This window comes from Uncinocarpus reesii, genomic scaffold (assembly GCF_000003515.1).
Source record: "Uncinocarpus reesii 1704 scaffold_2 genomic scaffold, whole genome shotgun sequence".
Lineage (NCBI taxonomy): Eukaryota > Fungi > Ascomycota > Eurotiomycetes > Onygenales > Onygenaceae > Uncinocarpus > Uncinocarpus reesii.
In genome coordinates, this window is record NW_003052499.1 from 4,253,032 (window position 1) to 4,268,356 (window position 15,325).

At 49.9% G+C, this 15,325-nt stretch overlaps 8 protein-coding genes across 8 annotated transcripts in view; 4 read left to right on the forward strand and 4 right to left on the reverse strand.

The window, feature by feature from the left end:
* The window catches only part of UREG_04397 (uncharacterized protein), a gene marked incomplete at both ends in the record, with an annotated part of 1,032 nt that extends 587 nt beyond the window's left edge, over positions 1 to 445 (forward strand). Inside the window, one exon of the mRNA XM_002544834.1 lies at positions 49 to 445. Coding sequence (XP_002544880.1) covers positions 49 to 445 — 397 coding nt within the window. The remainder of the gene's footprint in view (positions 1 to 48) is intronic.
* Positions 446 to 2,044: 1,599 nt separating this feature from the next.
* Positions 2,045 to 4,295, reverse strand: UREG_04398 (uncharacterized protein; the record flags this gene model as incomplete). The annotated part of the gene is made up of 5 exons (XM_002544835.1): positions 2,045 to 2,795; positions 2,930 to 3,413; positions 3,467 to 3,526; positions 3,729 to 4,018; positions 4,168 to 4,295. 5 exons carry the CDS (start codon positions 4,293 to 4,295, stop codon positions 2,045 to 2,047), a joined length of 1,713 nt encoding a protein of 570 aa, XP_002544881.1.
* Positions 4,296 to 4,792: 497 nt separating this feature from the next.
* On the forward strand, positions 4,793 to 5,800 carry UREG_04399 (uncharacterized protein; the record flags this gene model as incomplete). The annotated part of the gene is made up of 4 exons (XM_002544836.1): positions 4,793 to 4,847; positions 4,934 to 5,201; positions 5,255 to 5,620; positions 5,677 to 5,800. The coding sequence occupies 4 exons, from the start codon at positions 4,793 to 4,795 to the stop codon at positions 5,798 to 5,800; spliced, it is 813 nt and encodes a 270-aa protein (XP_002544882.1).
* Positions 5,801 to 6,599: 799 nt separating this feature from the next.
* Positions 6,600 to 7,475, reverse strand: UREG_04400 (uncharacterized protein; the record flags this gene model as incomplete). Its single annotated transcript, XM_002544837.1, has 2 exons — positions 6,600 to 7,325; positions 7,467 to 7,475. 2 exons carry the CDS (start codon positions 7,473 to 7,475, stop codon positions 6,600 to 6,602), a joined length of 735 nt encoding a protein of 244 aa, XP_002544883.1.
* Positions 7,476 to 8,870: 1,395 nt separating this feature from the next.
* On the forward strand, positions 8,871 to 9,786 carry UREG_04401 (uncharacterized protein; the record flags this gene model as incomplete). The annotated part of the gene is made up of 2 exons (XM_002544838.1): positions 8,871 to 9,041; positions 9,094 to 9,786. The coding sequence occupies 2 exons, from the start codon at positions 8,871 to 8,873 to the stop codon at positions 9,784 to 9,786; spliced, it is 864 nt and encodes a 287-aa protein (XP_002544884.1).
* A 255-nt stretch (positions 9,787 to 10,041) lies between these two features.
* Positions 10,042 to 10,972, reverse strand: UREG_04402 (uncharacterized protein; the record flags this gene model as incomplete). The annotated part of the gene is made up of 2 exons (XM_002544839.1): positions 10,042 to 10,377; positions 10,439 to 10,972. The coding sequence occupies 2 exons, from the start codon at positions 10,970 to 10,972 to the stop codon at positions 10,042 to 10,044; spliced, it is 870 nt and encodes a 289-aa protein (XP_002544885.1).
* Positions 10,973 to 11,499: 527 nt separating this feature from the next.
* UREG_04403 (uncharacterized protein) lies at positions 11,500 to 13,569 on the reverse strand (the record flags this gene model as incomplete). The annotated part of the gene is made up of 2 exons (XM_002544840.1): positions 11,500 to 11,664; positions 11,740 to 13,569. 2 exons carry the CDS (start codon positions 13,567 to 13,569, stop codon positions 11,500 to 11,502), a joined length of 1,995 nt encoding a protein of 664 aa, XP_002544886.1.
* A 752-nt stretch (positions 13,570 to 14,321) lies between these two features.
* UREG_04404 (uncharacterized protein) lies at positions 14,322 to 14,918 on the forward strand (the record flags this gene model as incomplete). The annotated part of the gene is made up of 3 exons (XM_002544841.1): positions 14,322 to 14,355; positions 14,419 to 14,519; positions 14,616 to 14,918. The coding sequence occupies 3 exons, from the start codon at positions 14,322 to 14,324 to the stop codon at positions 14,916 to 14,918; spliced, it is 438 nt and encodes a 145-aa protein (XP_002544887.1).
* Positions 14,919 to 15,325: the final 407 nt, after the last annotated feature.

Genomic DNA, 15,325 nt, shown 5'->3' on the forward strand with positions numbered 1-15,325 from the left:
CTGGATCCCTCGCTTTCCAGAGATTCCCGCCGGCATGCTTGATGATAGTGGAACGTTTTCAGGCAGTGCGGCAAAGGAAATTCAGGAAGAGACAGGGCTATCCATTCAACAAGACGAACTCGTGGACATGACTGCTCTTACTGCGCATATTGTCGAGAAAAATTCCCAGAAAGCAGACGATACCAAGGAAGAACTGCAGAATGGTGTATATCCGTCGCCTGGCGGAAGCGATGAATTCATACCGCTGTTCTTATACCAGAAGCGCCTGAAGAGGAGTGAGATAGAGAAGTTGCAGGGCCAGTTGACGGGGCTGAGGATTGAAGGCGAAAAGATTACACTCAAGTTGGTCCCACTTAAAGACTTGTGGAAAGAGGGCTTTAGAGATGGCAAGACATTGGCAGCCTGGGCTCTGTACCAAGGTTTGATCGCTGATGAACTGATATAAATTGATCGCCCATCCATGGCTAATCTGCCCCTTTTTCGTGAATTGTCTTCAAATTGGAGCGAATGGTAATCTTAGGCTCAGTGTTTTAAGACAACACAGTTCATCTATCGGCTATATTTGGCTATACTGTCAGTTCCATTCATAAGATTCATGCACCCAAGTTCCATCGCTTTGCAATCTCAATCCCCTCCGCCAACGTGCCAACCCTAGCGTCGATCGCATACCCTTTTGCCTCCAGTCTTTGTATCTCCGCAAACAACGATTTTAGAGGCACGGTAAAACACTCAATAAACTCATTATCTTCCAAATGCGGCTTTGGATTCTGGTTTTCCGGAATCGACATATCCACACGCACATGGACCATGTTGAGATTCGTATTGCAAAAGCCAGGATCTAGTTATAAAAAAAAAAAGGGCGTTTAACGTTGGATTCTTTTTGATAATAGTTCAAGCACGTCTCCGACTGCATCTAACCTTTCAAACCCAAGAGTAAACAATACATACCATTCCACATGATCGGACTCGTCTGCTCAGCGACTCCAATATAGCCCGTCTCCTCTTTTAGCTCCCGTACCGCGCACTCTTCGGGCGTTTCACCCGCATCGATCAGCCCGGCGGGAACCTCGATGGCGACCTTGTTGATTGGCGGGCGATATTGCTTCTGGAGCAGGAGCTCTGGGCCCGACGGGGTCTGTAGGATTGCTACTATTCCGACACCGTCAATGGAGCAGCCTAGGGGGCGAGTCTACTGATATACAGTCAGCCAGTGTTGCCCAAAAAGGGAAAAAAAAAAATTCCAATAATCCGAGTACCTGGATACTGAATCGTCGGAGTGAAGCATGATGAAGGGTTGTGGATATAAAATCCCCCCACGGCCATCCCTTCTATTCTTTTCAAAATGCCAAAAGAAAACACAGGGAATAAAACGCACCTGTCTCTCTGAGCTTTCCCACGTCCGCTTAACCCCCTCTGGATCCATATAGGTGCATTTTACAAGACGAATCCATCGTGCTTCTGCGGGGTCCTATAAAGCGCCCGACGCCCTCCCCAGGAGAAGAGGGAGGAGGGGTGAATCAGCCCTCGAAAACAACTCAACATTTTTGAGGCCAAATATTGCCCGTCGGGGGAGCAGCAGCTCGTTTGAAATAGAAAACTCCGATTCTACTACCAAGTGTAGAATTCGTTCTCAAGAGACGGCAGAGAGTAAGAAGAATCAAAAGGTTTTCTTCACCGTACCAGTGGTTCCGTAGAGAGTAATATCCCCCTTCCTTTGGTTTGGGCCATGATACCGGCGAAGAGATAGGTATTAGTTATAATTCTGGAGATTTGTCGATATGGAATTTGTCTGTGGCGACAGATAGAACTCGTTAGCAAGTGGAAGATGAAAACTGTGGGAACCTGGCGTGGTAGTCAAGATAAACAAAACATCGTATTTACTCCAAGTTTACTAGTAAGATCCGAGTCCTATCTATGTCTTTAATTCACGGCACAAGCATCTTTGCTATCGCTGCCTTCCACACTCTAGTCAATAAAATTCGATCTAATTAACTAAGATGAGGAAAAATTCTATAGACCACATCAGCCCCCCCTGAACAGCCATTTAATTCTCCCATGTTTCTGCTTCTAGTGTATTGCTGAAAAAGACGCTGTAAATGGTACTGGGACTCCATTCGGAATCCAATCCAGGGCCTTTACCCTGTAAGAAGAGTTTCAACCCGTTCAACACAGAAAGAATGTCTTTGTCGTCGGTTTCCAGCAACGGTTCCAGTGACGTGTCCGACGTTTCGTGCGCTGAAGGTGGGTCGAACGGCGCTGTATATCTAGTTTTGAACATGAAATCAAAGAGCGGATAAGAAGAGATTTCTGGCAAGATCGGATGTGTAATTGCCAACCACAGAATCACAGTCCAGATGACTGAAAGCACCAGAAGCTGTAAAACCATAAAGGCAATAAACATGGATCTGTTCACCAATATTCTCGTGTACGGAGAAGCAATGGAGGCTTTTGTATGAAACTCTGGCGGTAGAGAAGCAGTGATGTTTTGCGCTGATAACTCTGTGTTGCCGAAGTTATTCGGGTTGAATTTCCAGAGCGGGAAGGCCAAAATGCTCTGAAACGTTTGGTATAATTCGCGAGACCAGTATTCGTTGCCAAGTTGTGCTTGGGTGCTCCAGAAATGCTCTGCAATCGAGGATGTGGCAGGAATGTTCGCAGCTTTATAATCCAAAAGCCAGCCAAGGGCCGCTTTATAGCCAACAAGGTCGATATCAGGGTTACGAATCGGTTTTCCAAGATTCGAGATTGAAGTAATGCTATAATTTGTGCGAGATGCCACAATATCGGCTTTGCGACTGTAGATGGAGAATGTTGTGGTTAAATTCGGAAGGTTGCTGGCTGCAAGGCATTTGGGCCCCTGGGCATCATCCGGACATACATATAAACCTAAACAGGCATTAATGCCAGCCTTTCAAGTATGAGGACTGACCTACCAGCTATCACTGATCCACTGTTTTTGCGGCTATTTGCCAAACACAGTCTTATCCCGATGACCGAAATTTCATCGCCAAAAACGGTGCAATCGCCATCCACGAACCCATCTCCTTCCTCTATGTTGCGCCTGAACTCCATTTGGGCTGACTGCACGTCGTATATTTGTATTACAGGATCTGAAGGGTGGCTAGTAGGAGGCCACGGAGTCGTCATAATAAGCCCGCCGCTTAGCAAATATGAATCACAGTCGGCATCGTCACAGGCAATTGGGCGGCTGATCGACGAATGCATCGGATTGACAATCAGGCTATAGACGGTGGACAGAGCTGTATATGGCACGACTCGATATGGATACTCTGGGGAGAGATTCTGGAGCTTTTGGATATAAGGGGTGACGAATGAGCCATTGAACTGGCCAACGCCGGCAGTCACATCGTATGTATATACGGCGTCATAGCCGGTGACAAGTAACGTGTTTGCTGCCTTGAGCATCAGCCATTGGACTTTGACAGGTTTATTCGCAGTTGCTTACCAAAAAGAAGGACACCCGACAATAAAACGGCGACCGTGAGTGAAAGTCTTAAGTTGGCCGCTATGGTTAGCTGAAAAGTTGTCAGAGCTAAGAAGAGAGCGCACCTTAACAAAGGCCATAGCCTATCTGCGACCCTTGCCTCCTTTGCAAAGATTATTTTTATCGACCCCCAGTTTCCAGTAGTGGGAGACAATCCAAGCAAAGTGAGAATATGGAGGCCATCATCCCTTCCCGTAAGCGCCCATTGAAGTATTTCAAATACTTTTGCAAGCGCAAGTGTAGCGCATGTAGACAAAAGTCCTTGTGAGAATCGAAGAAGCGTGAGCGTCGAGCTCGTGGAGAACTTGGCTTGAGAGATCCAAGCAGTAGAGAGAAGAAGAGCGGTAGTTGCGAGTCCAGAGAGCAGTAGAAGAGGGAGAGGAGATTTTGAAAATGATTTGGAGTTCGAGCGCGTATGAGTTTGTACTTGTTTTCGGAAGTTTGCGCCCTGGCTGGAAACGGGCTTTAGGGCATTGGCATCTGCGTTCATGAGTTCGTAATTCGCCATCGTCTCTGTAATGTAGAGACTATTTAGAGAAGAACTTTGAAGCGGTTATATGGCTTCTGATAGCAATCATCATGCGCGGCCGTCAAACGGGAAAAGGGTTCATCAAATCTCTCTGCCAACCCGCTGCAGGCTCAGATGAAGAGCTACATCGCACAACATCCGCCAGAAAGTGCCTCGCATAATAACTGTTTCGTTCCAGCCTTGCGCCAATTGCGTGGCGCTGTGACCGTTGTCCAAAGCCCCGGCGGTACCGAGTCCGTGCGTGCCTTGGAAGACGGTCATTGGGTGGGAGCTGCACCCTTCAATTTGATGCTTCGTATGAAAAGAAGTCCTCGATTCTATTCCAGACGAATGGATGTGAAGAGAAGGTCTTTGGCTGGGGCGCCGCACCTGCAGTGGTGAAATAACTAGGCCAATGGGTTGCAGGATAAAAATATCTGGCCTGTGAACAGCCTGTTTCTCTGGAGCTCAAGCTCAGTGGGTTTTCGGGTCATGCAAGGATCTTTTGATGGTTTGGGGTCAAGGCCGAGATCTGCATGCGTTTTCTTCCAGACAGGAACCATCAGGCTGAAGAGCTGCAAATTGGGGGCCACTTCATAATGAACTAGTAGTTATTTAGTTAGGATATATGCAAAGGAAATTGCTTTTCATGGGCAAGGGGCTCGCCACTAGCCTTACGCGACGGCTGGAAGGTCGTTGAATATATTGCTCTCTCGTTCCCGTCGCGGTTGAATCTGGATGAGCAGTAAAAGCACGGAGCATCTCTGTCCTGATTCAAAATGTTTCGCCTCGTTCTCTATGCTAGCTTTATCGTCGGTGCGATTTCACGCAAAGGTAAAAAGTCAAGTAACCGAGATACTTTTGGGACTTGAGTGACTGACGTTTCGCAGCCGATATAAGTTTGTCTGAAAGAATCGTAGCGCGCCAGCAGCTCGATCAATGCACGGCAGCTTGCAAAGTCGGAGTCAAAGCCGTATACCACTACAAATGGTACCCTCATATGTTCTCTAGCACGATCGTGGCTGCGACGGTAGTAAAAATCGTCAATACGGTGGCGGGCACAACGAGAACCAGCACGATATATAACGATCTCCCGAGCGGTTATACCCTTCCGCCCACCAACGAAGACGGAACACAGGTGGCGACTGTCACATACAGTCAGCAAGGGTCAACGAAGACCACCGTTCTGTCCGTGTACAAGGCCCTCGCGTTCGATTGCTTCAGCTAACACACTTCCCCAGCGCGTTTCCAACCAGCTTCCGGTCCTGGGCCGACGGGTACACCTTTCAAGGGGTGCTGCCAACTGAGAAAGACGGAGAAACGACATGCATGTCTGCTGAGGAACCTTCATTCGTTCCGTTCCCGTCCTTCCCGCAGTCAGCGGTAACGGAGACACCGACACATACGGCCGGCCCCGACCCAAAGGGCCTCCTTTTCAAATTCACATCGTTGGACGAGGGAGCGAACCAATACGTGACAGCATACTCGGACCTAGCTGCTTTTCAAGAATGCTCAATCTCGAAATACCCGCTTCCTCTGGTAGCTGAGCCGACAGTCAGGTTTCTGAGCCAAACAGTCACATCTTTCGAAGGCGCTGAGGCTACATCGTACGTTGACTTGTCAATTGACTAGGAGATTTTGCAGAAACTCACACATTCAATAGGCAAGCTAGTGGTCGCGCGGGCCCGACTACGACCTCAGCTGCGTCACCGTCGTTGACACCCCACTCGGTTCTTGTACTCTCATGCATCTTGATCGCGATGGCTGTGGTTCCCGGGTATATATAGTTGATAGAGGAAGCGAGATCGACGGCGTTTGGGGCTTGGCGATAAAAGCATCTTGCATCTGCATGTTAATTTGCTATTATTATGGCATCAGTGTAGCTCAAACATAATATATCAACACCGTGGATTGCCGGCTCATCAAGTGAGGTGGCCGGATAGTTTGCGGTTCATGAAACTCTGAAGTCTGGAGTTGAGTTAACTAGTCAGCTACTCCGTACCCGTGCTCCTTATATAAACCTTTGCCGCAATATCATTATGATCGCGCTCGACCGGTTCAACCTCCTGGATACTTGAATACTAAGATTGGATTTTACTGGGAATGGGCGGTAGAAAATCTTAGTTGTTGGATGACAGCAGCACACCGTTCACATCTGCCACACAGATTCTACAATCGTGTCCCAAACTAGGACGTGCTCAAGTGGCATTGTTCCTATTCCCCAGTTAGGTAGACTACAGTCCGTATTGCGAACGAGTAGTTGGACTAGTAATTAGATAAGGTATCTATGTTTCAATTTTTAAGTGACTAGCTATGCTTGCTGTCTAATGCCAGTAAACTGAATTTCCATTCCTGTACGCCTCCCTCTCCCCAATTGAATGCTGCGAGTACGAGTGTCGAATGGATTTGAAAAAAACAAGATTCGACGTAGAGAACACGCTAAGAACCATCGTATCCCATAACATTTGTATCGAGGGGGCTCGTTTCGTAACTCTTTTTTTTCTTTGATATCCGTTTCATATTCGTGAGAAGACAAGAGAGTAGGGGTCGTACTCAACGAAGCGTCCCAATTCTGTTGCCCATTGATTAAGCAGCCTCGATCTGAGCCATGCAGTTCTCGAATTCAGCCCAGTCCTTCATGACGACCTTGCAGCCCAAGTCAAGGAGAACCTTGGCCATCTCAGTCTGCTTGGTGGTACCGTTATAGCTTCCGACGTAGGCGATGACGGGGATTCCAGCACGAATGGCACTCAGTGCACCGCTCTTGCTGTCCTCAATGGCAACGCATTCAGTGGCTTCCTTCTTGAGTACTTTGAGGGCGTGCAGGTAGATTGCTGGGTCTGGCTTGGTGGTTGGCTTCTCAAGAGAGGTAGCAGCGCTGAACACATGGTCCTTGTGGAAGAATCTCTCCTGGTCGACCTTCTGGATGGAGGCTCTGACGCGGCGAAGCGCCGAGGAGGAGACCACGGCAAGGCCGTACTTGCCGGACTTTGCGAGCTTTTCGAGTTCTTCGGTGGCTCCAACGCAGGGTTTGGCTTTGGCGACGAGCTTGGCGATGACACGGTCTTCCTCCTCCTTCACGTAGCTTTCAAGTTCCTCTGGGCTCAAAGCGAAGTTGAACTTGGCCTGGAGGGAAACCATCATTCCACGGAAGTTCTGACCAACGAAGTCGACGATGAGCTGATCGCCAGTGTAGCGATGGTCGATCTTGTTCTTCTCGAGGATTTCATTTGCAATATCGGCACATGCTTCAAAGGCCAATTCCTCGGAGAGGACAAGAGTATTGTCGCAATCGAAGAGAATCTCGGTGATCTAGCAGAAAGCACTGCATCAGCTTCAGGAGCCCACAATATAGCCTCCACACCATCTCGCTCCCTAGCTGGGATTCTCTAGGAGCACAACGTAGAATCGTAGGACTCTTTGACGATCAGATGGAGCAGATGGAGAACAAACCTTCGGCATGGTGGAAACGTTTAGCAGGACGGTTGGTTCTTAGCTTCTAGTTCTGGGGAGGAGACTGATGGAACGAAGGCAAAGAGTGAGTGTGAGCTTTGGAAAAGCAGCAATGGAGAGAATGAGACGATGCAAGACGAGAGAGAGGCGAAGCGAAGGGCGAATTGAGGGATATTTCAACCAGAGTCAGGGTTGAGATCGAATTCGAAGAAATAAACAAAGAAACCCAGGGAAAGTTCCGGTGCATGGAGGGGCAGGTGGCGCCTCAGATGGAGGGGGAGGGGCATCAACTAATTAACTAGTTAGCCAACTAATAATCAGTTGCCGGGCAGTCTTGCAGCGCCGCACCACGCACCGCGATCCTGAGAGCAGGCGTGGTCTGCTCCCGCTGCGGGAACGCAGTTGATCACCGTCGACACAGGGATGCAGCGTCAACGCCTTGGTTGCGCCCCCCCCGTCATCGGTGCCCACCGCGGCGAGTCGCATTGGCTGGCTCGGGGATCCACGGTGTCAAGGCCAGCCCCGTAACGCCCAAAGCCACTCCCTAACGGACTAGCGGCCACCCCTCTTCGACCTTGGCGGAATTTGGAGTCGCAGCTAAAATCTTTGGTGGCAATCATGAACCGTCGAGCTTCACCAAACACCCGTTTTGACGACCACAGCACAACTAGCGGGGTAGCTAGCCGGCGAACGCCAGTGTCTGCGTCTGTCCATTCTCTTCATCTGGCTCAGGCAAGCACTTTAGACGCATGCAGCGGTATCCTCTCTCACGCATCTGCACGGACTGCGCTGGCAGTGTCTGGTGATGCCTGCGCGCAGAGTCTAAACACGTGTTAAGACAGGTGTCAATCGCCATTCGCATCAAAAGCGGCCAACAAGGTATTCCGTCTGGGCGTGTCGGGCCTCGAGCGAGGATGGCCGGATCGACTTTGTACCCGATCTCCCTCTCCGAAATTGAGTTCCCGTCGCAATCCCAGAATCTGTCACACATCCTCTCAGATCTGAAAAGGTCAACTTTATCTATAACCAATAGGCTGAGGTCGGTGGAGAGTGATGCCCAGTTTGTCCAGGGAGTCTCTGAGCATTATCAGCTGCCATTAGTGGCGAATGAACGCTGCGGGAGCTGGTATATTCCGCCCGCGAAAAAAGGAGGAAGCGCATATTTCAAAAGCACTGATGGACATGCTGGCCAATGGGATTTCAGTCTCCGTCGGCTTAATCTACAAATACTCGATATTATCAATCAGTACACAGGGTATGCGATCCGTATCCTGAAAACATATGTTATCACGAAAGCTGAATGCGGACCAGATGCATCATCGTCGATTCGACAAGAAGAGGGAAGGGTAAAAAAGGGCTGCTCTCCCCATTTAAATGATATGGCTGTTGACCGGTCTTCTAGCGATGCCCGATGCTCTCTCGAAAACGGTTCCTATTTGGAGTGCCGTCATGAACAAGTCCTTGTTTCCCGAGAAACCTGCGAGCCATCATGTCCAATTCCCACCAAGGCTTCTGGGTGCGTCTGAGAAGTCGCAAATCCAAAGTCGAATTGATGGATTTGTGGCTGCCTTCAAAGTGAGCATGCCATATTTCCAAAGTCCTACAGTGAATCTAACCCGCCATCTAGGGTTTGGGTTTGGATCTAGAGGCATTGAAACGTAGAATGGGAAAACCTGTTCGGTTGGAGTGGGCAACAAGGGAATATCCCCTCCCTGAATGCACAAATGATATGGAGTATCACCTCATAGTTTTGTGTTCCGCATCGAAACGCGTTCGAGGCGCCGAAATGTCAGAAGGCGGGTACATCCAAGGTGCAGGCGATGACAGCGAAGGGTGGGCATACGGCCTTACCCCGGATATATTCTGGAAGGAGAAGGACATTCTGCTTAGTACAGGCGAGGAAAGCCTGCCTGGCTTGATTGAAGGCCTGCTTCAGAAGCAACGTCAAGCTGTTTCTACTGAGCAAGCGACAGTGATCTCACCAACCAAGAACGTCTTCATTGGAAAAAGCGAGTCACTGAACGACCCCGCCATTTCTTTTGACTTGATCATCGATTGCCACGGAGACCCTGACTCCTCGCAGGGTACAAGATTGAATTTGGGCTGCGGGACGGGGAAACTCGGGAGTCGCAACCTCCGAAAGGTGTTGGACAGGGTTGAGGAATTTATACCCAATCACCTGAATAAAGACTCGTCTCAGTCCCTACTAGTAGCCTGCGACACAGGAAAGGATCTCTCTGTTGGAACAGCTCTCATGATACTATGCTCATTCTTCAATGACGATGGTAAGCTTTCTTTTACCAGCAAATCTCCTATTTAACAGCCCTAGCTTACAAACGTCCAGGATCTTACACACCGCGCCAACGCGACGAACCCGTAAATAAACAATTCATTCGTCGACGGCTGGCCTGGATAGTATCGTCAAAGCATGACGTGAATCCGTCACGGTCGACCCTCCAATCTATCAATTGGTACTTGATGGAAAGACGAGATTGAAATTTTGCTTCCCAAACACTGAATTCCAACGCTGTTGGGTTGGGCCGGAGCCTCCCAGAATTATGGTCTTGGCCGCATTCTATTCATTTTCGACAGCTTGCACGATAGCTCCATCGGCGCCCTCGTCCAAAGCATTAAGAGTTGCCATGTCCTCCTCGGCGAGCGCGAAATCATACAAATCGGCGTTGGCCTTGATATTCTCTGGGGTGTCGCTCTTGGGGAGAGGAACCCAGTCTTTCTGTAACGCATACCTCAGGAGAATCTGGGCAGTTGTCTTGCCATATTTCTGGGCTAATCCTACCAAGGTCGGTTCATTCGCTTTATAGTTTCGGACGATGGGCGAGTACGCTTGGACAACGATACCGTGTTGTTTGCAATAAGCATCAGCCTTTTTCTGCTGGCACCATGGATGGAGCTTCGACATCACCAGTCAACGTGAGATCCAAGTAGCTAAAATCTGGTGGCTGGCTACTCACTTCTATTTGATTGACATGGGGTGGCCATGTTTTCGCATATGCTTTCATTTCTTCGATATGTTTCACGCCATAATTGCTGACACCAATGCTTCGCGTCTTTCCTTCTTCCAGCAGTCTCTCAAGGGCAAGCCACATTTGCTTCCTTTTGGCTGCACCGGCGCTGGGAGAATGGATCAAAAATAGATCAACATATCCGTCTTGCCCGCCAATCTTTCTTACACTCTCCAAGACTTTCTCATATGTTTCCTCTGGAGACCCAGCTGGCGCTATTATCTTTGTGGTCACAAAAATATCTTTTCTGTCTAAACCGGAGTTGCGAATGGCCTCCCCGACCTCCGCCTCATTGCCATAGAATTGAGCGGTGTCGATGTGCCGGTATCCAGCCTGGAAGGCAACCAGGCAAGACTTCTCGCAGACGTGCGTTGGGGACTTGTAAACGCCGAAGCCGAGACGGGGGATTTTGACGGATGAATTGGGAAGCGGGAGGAGGTCCGAGAGGGCGAGGGCTTTTGTGCTTGTGGTCGTCGGAGCCATCTGCTGCTTGCTTTGTATCTTTTGTCTTGTGAAATTGGTGGGATGTTCGCGAGGAATGGAAGAGAGGCTCTGATAAATCCTCAATACTTGATATGCGCTCTGTTTTCCCTATGACTCAGTGCTTCAGGAATGGGATGTCTGATTGAAAGAACGGATGGGCACTGATATCACGCAATCTCCCCCTCCGATTACCATGGGAAGCAAACAGTGCAAAACTAGTATTGACCCACTTTAACCAATCATAAATTACGTGGTTCTTTCTGCGTGATGATTGGGGGTCTCTCTCCACAGCTCTCATGACGTGATTCGCGGAATATTCAAAACGACCCACTAAAAGCGGACGCTATAGATCTTGGCGAGGAGTCGGAGAATTACGTCACTTGACCCGCAATAAGGGAAACAGTGGCCAATCAAACGTCGCCGCCAAGAGTGTGAGAGGAATCCACCCAAAAAGAGGAAATGACGACTTGGATATCAAATTAAATATTACAGCTCATGCCATTTCGTACGCTGACTCCCCCTTTGCTTCAATTAATGTTTTCGCCCTCAACTGGCTTGCGTGCTGACAGCTTGGACTGGACGGATTCAGAGGGGGACAGGAGATTTGTGGTTGCATTTCCTTCCAGGTCGTGTGGCCTTTTGTCCTCCGTGGCGATGCCGTTTCCTTCCTGATCAAGGCCATGGTTCGTGTCCTGGGGCATGGGGAAGTTAGCTTGTGCAAAGATTGTCAGCTGAAAAAAAGGGGGGCAAAGATTATCACCACTCACCGATTTATTCAAAGCGTCAAGGAGCTCGAGAGCTTGATCCCGGTTCCAGGCAGTCAGGAGCCTTTTGGGTATAATTGGCAGGGCCATGTCCCACATACTCAAGATGGTCAGCAATAAGCTGAATGCCACGATGATGAAAACTCCGAGGGTGCTGAGTGTGGTGTGCTCGGCGGAGTTGAATTTGACAATCGAACACACGCCCTTTACTACCGGGATCAAATCCCACATATTCTCAACGCGTGTCCGGTCCAGGCCTGGAGTCTTCACGTATCGTAACATCACTAACTGAACGCGAGCAAGCGCGACCTGGAACCAGCGCTCGATCTCGATCTTCCACTGCCCCGGCACCAGGCGAAGTTGTCTCTGATTTGCGACAAAGCGTGTGGCCAGCAATGCGGAGTTTCCGCGATCGCTAATTGAGCTGTAAATGGTTGAGTGGAATAGTGCCATACCAACAGCGGTGAATGCAGTCTCAACCGTCGTGTCATTCGCATGATCGCCGACCAAGCTCGCATAGATATTGCCATGGCTCCCGAAATAGACGCCCTCCCATTGTGTGCAGAAATTGGTATACTCGCTGCAATACATCACCATTTCCTGGCAGGCCACACTGTTGATCGGTGGCCCGATCCTGTAGAATATAAACTCCCTCCCTAGTGCATCTACTCCATCTATTCGGCTTTGAAAATTGAAGAATGGGTCGGAGAAGGGTGAATGGTACGAAATGATTTCGCCCATCACCGTGATCACTGACACCTGCATAGACTGTGTTTGTGGTCGAATGAGCGGGGAGGTTCTAGTGCCATTCATTGCCAGTTCGGTGTAGAGCCCGTATGTTTCGGAGAGGGTGCTGCGAAAATGAGTGGTCCAATTCCTGAATTCATCCAATTTGACATGGGAGAATGCCTGGATTTCTTTCGGGTCCTCAATAACATTCGCGCCGTAGCTTTGAAGGGACAGTAGCGCCTGGTCCTGGGTGTACATGAATGGTCGCCAGGGAAGTGGTGAGCAAACGGACCGACGGCGAAAGAAAAGCCGGTCAGACAACGCCGAATTCAATCCGAGGTCAGCAAATGAGACGTTCCCAGAGTCGAAGGCTACTGCGGTCCCGTTGACTTCGGAACAGACCTCCTTTGAAAATACGCATTCCGTGTCTTCGATCTGATGGGAAAGATACCGCTTCGACAACTGAGTGCATTCTGATGTGGCGTACGAGGTTGAACCATAGCAACGCCGGACATAATCGTCCGCTTCTAGAGTTGAGTTCAGCGCGAGTTCATTCAGTGTGGCAAAGGCTTCCTGCTGTTCTGCCAATGATGCATCTAATGAGGGCATCGCCTTTGGCAGCCAGTCTCCACAGTGGTCTGTTCGGATTGCCCTCACGGTCCTGCCCGTGACGATCTGCGATGTGAGGATTCCGAGCGCGACGAAAACTATCCAATGGCCAAGGGACAAGAAGACCAGGGAAAGCTGACTGACCCATCCTGGACTGCGGAGAGGGCGTTTTGTTATCGCTAGTCCTAGGAGAGCAAACAAACTACCGCCAGCGGTCTCTGAGTTTCGCAGAATAACCTGCTGTTGTCTGATGGATGATATCGAAGAGGGTTTACGGTGGCTGCGTTCAAGGGCATAGTGCGCTGCCGACGACCAGAGCTTCCAGCTGCGGCTGGCACAGAGGGTGACCAGAACTGTAAGGGCAGCCAACAGGATCAAGGCGAGATTTGTTTTCAAAGTCAGCCGATATTTGCTGATTGAGTTGCCGTCATAATCCACCCAGAAGCCAAGGTGGACGACATCTGACGTTCCCGCCCGCGCATCAATAGTTCCCATTTGTGCCGTGCTTCCTCAAACACTGTTGTCCTGGTAAGCGGTCACCGGCGAGTATGGCGACTCGAGAGGTTGAATGGATGTCCCGAAGAGGCATCTTGGAGAAACGGACAAAGCTGGGGTTGTTGAATCGATCCTGTAGCCTTGTGGCTGGCCGCTATAAACGTGGCACATAAGGCCTGTTGGAATTGCTTCACGATTTCAACCCCCTTTTGGCGTGCTCGCTTCTTTGGAGCCAATCAAGCAGCATCCAAGGCCGAAGGACCGACGCCTCAAGCCTGGCCAAGAGCGGGATTAAGCCATGATGGAGGTCCAAATGTTGCTATTCTCCCGTAAATTGACCATGAGCGGCGCGCTTCATAATTGACCTGTTGATCCGGAGCCTGGCCGAGATCGGGACGACTGGCTCAAACTGCGGTCGACTCTCCGAATGACGGACAGTCTTTGACAGGTTGAGTAATTAATAAGTGTCGTAAAGCGTATCTCCAGGCATTGCAGGGTAAAATCCAGGGATGCCCTTATGGCACAAGAACAACGAAGCGCATCACTCAGAATGAGTTGTTGTTGCGAAGAAAACGGGCACCTGGAGCTAGTTAACCTCGTTCCAGTTGCTTGACATCTTCGCCCATCGAAACACGCCGGGCGGATAAACGTCAAAGATGGCTTGACATCGATTAACTGTCAACCCCAGATCCTACTACAGGCCATTGTGTAGAGTCTTCAATTTGGATATTTTATTCTCCTCTTTCTTCAACATGTCGCATGCAATGTCATATCTTGGCCCACGGGGTGAGTAAACCGCAGAGAACCACAGGCTGCACATTGCTAACAAATTGCATTCAATTCCCCCAGCCTTCAATCATGAGCAAAACCGCGACGCTGAGGCCGAATACGATCGTCTCCGCGACCTCGCCAGACAAGAAGCAACAAAGCGCGGATCATGCTTTGAACGCGTTCGTGAAACCCCCTCCAGACCAGCTCCTTTTCCCACGCCCAACATTCATTCCTGCTTGCTGGATAATACTGAAAAAAGACCAACGCTCCCATAGTCCCAACAAGCCTACGCCGCCGGCGACGGCGCGGGCGCCAAACAGCTCTCCGAACAGGGCAAGGAACACGGCCGCCGGATGGAAGAATACAACCGGCAGGCGTCCCAGTTCATATTCCGCGAGAACAACGCCAACGGACGGGTGCCGGATGACACGATCGATCTGCACGGCCAGTTTGTCGAGGAGGCGGAGGATATCCTGGAAGAACGGATAAAATATGCCAGGGCCCACGGGCAGACGCACCTTCACGTGTACGTCACCGAATACATTTTATCTAGCCTCCGACCCCAGCCGGGACCATAGCTGACACTTTCGGTATTCTGAAATCGCAGAATCGTCGGCAAAGGGAATCACTCCACTAACCACGTCCAGAAGCTCAAACCGCGGGTGGAGCAGGTGTGTCGCGACCTTGGCCTGCAATATTGTACGGAAAGAGCCACTTTCAGCTGAATCTGTTGTGTCCGGGGTTACAACTCAGGCTTTACCGACCATCACATCGTCAGAATCACACACCGTTTTGGGACCTACCAATCTTGATGGTCAGAATAAGAGACATGCTTGGTATAGTGTCACAGGTTCCAATCCTCCACAACGAAATCCATCAATTACCAACGCTCCTCCTGATGCCAATGCACAAGCCCCGTCAGCGTCGAGCGTTGACTACCTTGCAACTGTTGCGCAAAATGAAAGCGAAATAGAGCGCCGCCATT